Source organism: Aureococcus anophagefferens (genome assembly GCF_000186865.1).
Source record: "Aureococcus anophagefferens unplaced genomic scaffold AURANscaffold_31, whole genome shotgun sequence".
NCBI lineage: Eukaryota > Pelagophyceae > Pelagomonadales > Pelagomonadaceae > Aureococcus > Aureococcus anophagefferens.
In genome coordinates, this window is record NW_008705590.1 from 39,700 (window position 1) to 42,078 (window position 2,379).

The window sequence follows — 2,379 nt, forward strand, 5'->3', positions numbered from 1 at the left end:
ACCCGCGGTGCCGTGGCTCCTGGGACCCCCGCCGCTCGCGCGACGCCGCGCCGAGCGCGTCGTCGTGGTCGCTCCGCCGCGAGCCGCGCCGCTCGCGCTCGAAGGACGCGCGCTCCTCGCTGCAGCGGTCGAAGGACGCGCGCCGCTCGATGCGGTGCTCGAGGGACGCGTAGGACGCGACGTCCGGGCTGTCGAGGTCGTAGGGGTTCGGCCCCGCGGCCGCGCCCGCGCGCCGCGGCGGCAGCCCCAGCGGCAGCGGCCCGCCGGCGAGCGGCGACAGCGGCGCCTTGCGCTTCGGCGTCGGCGGCGACCGCGGGAAGTCCTTCGTCGGCGACTGCGGCGCGGAGCTGTCGAGCGAGAACTCGTCGCCCGTGAAGCCGCCCGTCTCCTGGGCGATGCGGCCCGCGAGGCCCCGCGCGTAGCGCGCGAGGTCCTCGTGGTGCGCCGCGAAGGCGTCGGCCTCTCGCAGCGCGCGGGCCACGTCGAGCGGGCTCGACTCCTCCCACTTGATCAATGTCTCGAGGAAGGCCATGCTCATGGCTTGCGTTGCCGTCGGCGTTGAGTTTGGTTGGGGGCTGGGACGAGTGCAGCCCCAAGAAGGCTGCCCCAGGAGTGCCCGCCGACGAGGACCGGGGAGTGCTCGCTTTACGGCCGGCTGCGGGGTGCGTCCTTGGGGCTGCGCCTCGTCCCGTCGCCGGGAATGCTGCCGACGGGGAGTGCTGCCGTGCTGCCGACGAGGAGTAATCGCTTTGCTTTCCTAACTCACAAATTCCGTGGCGCTCGGCGGGTGTTGATGATGCTGCTCTCCGAGTTTTTAGGCTGCTCTCCCACGGCCGATCAGACCGTGAAGTAGTTGCCACAGGCGATGCCCAAAAAGCCCAAGGTCTCCATGAGCGCGCTGCGGGACGCGAACGACGACGCCGGCGACGACGACGACGCCGGCGACGACGACGACGCCTGCTACTTCGAGAGTTCCCTCTTCCTCAACGAGGACTACGAGACCGTCGCCTTCGACGTCGGCGGCGTCACGCAGCGCGTGCTCTGCCTCACGTCGGCGTCGACGGACCACGACCTCACGGGCCAGGTGGTCTGGCCCGTGAGCGTGCTCCTCGCCTGGTTCGTCGCCGCGAATCGGCGCCGCTTCGCCGGCGCGCGGGTCCTCGAGGTCGGCGCGGGCTGCGGGCTGCCCGGGCTCGTCGCCGACGCCGTCGGCGCGGACCGCGTCGCGCTCACGGACGGCTCCGACGTCGTCGTGCGCCTGCTCGAGCGCGCCGTCGAGGCACTGCGGCCCCGGAGCGCCTCCGTGGCGCGCCTGCTGTGGGGCGACCGGCCGAGCTTCGAGGCCGTCGCCGCGGGCGCGTCGTTCGACTACGTCGTCGGCGCGGACGTCGTCTGCTGGCCCAAGCTCGTGGCGCCCCTGCTCCAGACCGTCGCGGCGCTCCTGGCGGCGTCGACCTGCGACGAGGCGGCCTTCTTCGTGGGCTTCGTGGCGCGCGCGAACTCGACGAAGGACCTGTTCTTCCGCGAGGCGGCCGCGCGCGGCTTCTCCGTGGAGGAGCACGACCCCGCGTCCTTCTTGCCCGACCCGGCGCCGGCGAACGTCCACTCGGCCCTCGAGCTCCGCCTGATCGAGCTCCGCCTCGCGCCGACGGCGCGGCGGCGCGCCGCGGACGTCGACTTCCAGAGCGACGACCCGGCCTACGCGGCCTCCTACGGCGATAACGCCTGTTGAGCTCGAGCGGCGCCGCGCCCGGCGGGCGTCGTCCATCTCCGAAGGACGACGTCGAGTCGCCCGGGGGGCCATGCGCACGCGTGCACGGCGAGCTTTCTCTCTCTCTCTCCTGTGGCGGGATCCCAGCCGCCCCTCGAGAGAGAGAGAAAGTCACAAGTTCGGCGTGGTGCGGTCAAAGTGAAGTTTAGGATAGCGCATGGACAAAGAGTTTCGCGTGCATGCGCGGATGGTGCAGTGAATTGGATGGAGCAGTGAGTTGGGATGGGGGAAGCGGCGGACGAGACGTTTAGTCCGCCGCCTCCGGTCGCCGCGCCGTCCGCCGCGCGGCGGCGGTGGACCCGCGTCGCGTCGCAGCGGACGTTGTCGGACGCGCCGGCCGCCGCGCCACAGACCGGCAAGCGCGTCACCAAGGTCGTCTACCTCGCGCGCCACGGCGAAGGCGTCCACGAGATCGCGGCGGAGGTCGAGCGCGACGTCGCGCACGCGGCGGCGCTCGCGCGCGACCCGGCGGCGGAGAAGCCCGCGGAGCTCGCGGACCCGGCCGGCGAGGAGTTCTTCAACGCGGGCCTCACGGACCGCGGGCGCGCGCAGTCGGCGCGCGCGGCCCAGGAGCTCGACGCGCTCCTCGCACGGCCCCACTACCCGCG

At 72.9% G+C, this 2,379-nt stretch overlaps 2 protein-coding genes across 2 annotated transcripts in view; one reads left to right on the plus strand and one right to left on the minus strand.

The window, feature by feature from the left end:
* AURANDRAFT_67044 (hypothetical protein) overlaps nt 1-538 on the minus strand; it is a gene marked incomplete at both ends in the record, with an annotated part of 3,479 nt that extends 2,941 nt beyond the window's left edge. The window contains one exon of the mRNA XM_009042502.1: nt 27-538. Coding sequence (XP_009040750.1) covers nt 27-538 — 512 coding nt within the window. The remainder of the gene's footprint in view (nt 1-26) is intronic.
* A 435-nt stretch (nt 539-973) lies between these two features.
* On the plus strand, nt 974-1,558 carry AURANDRAFT_5575 (hypothetical protein; the record flags this gene model as incomplete). The annotated part of the gene is made up of 1 exon (XM_009042410.1): nt 974-1,558. A coding segment is annotated over one exon (585 nt), but the record flags the coding sequence as incomplete, so codon positions are not given.
* Nucleotides 1,559-2,379: the final 821 nt, after the last annotated feature.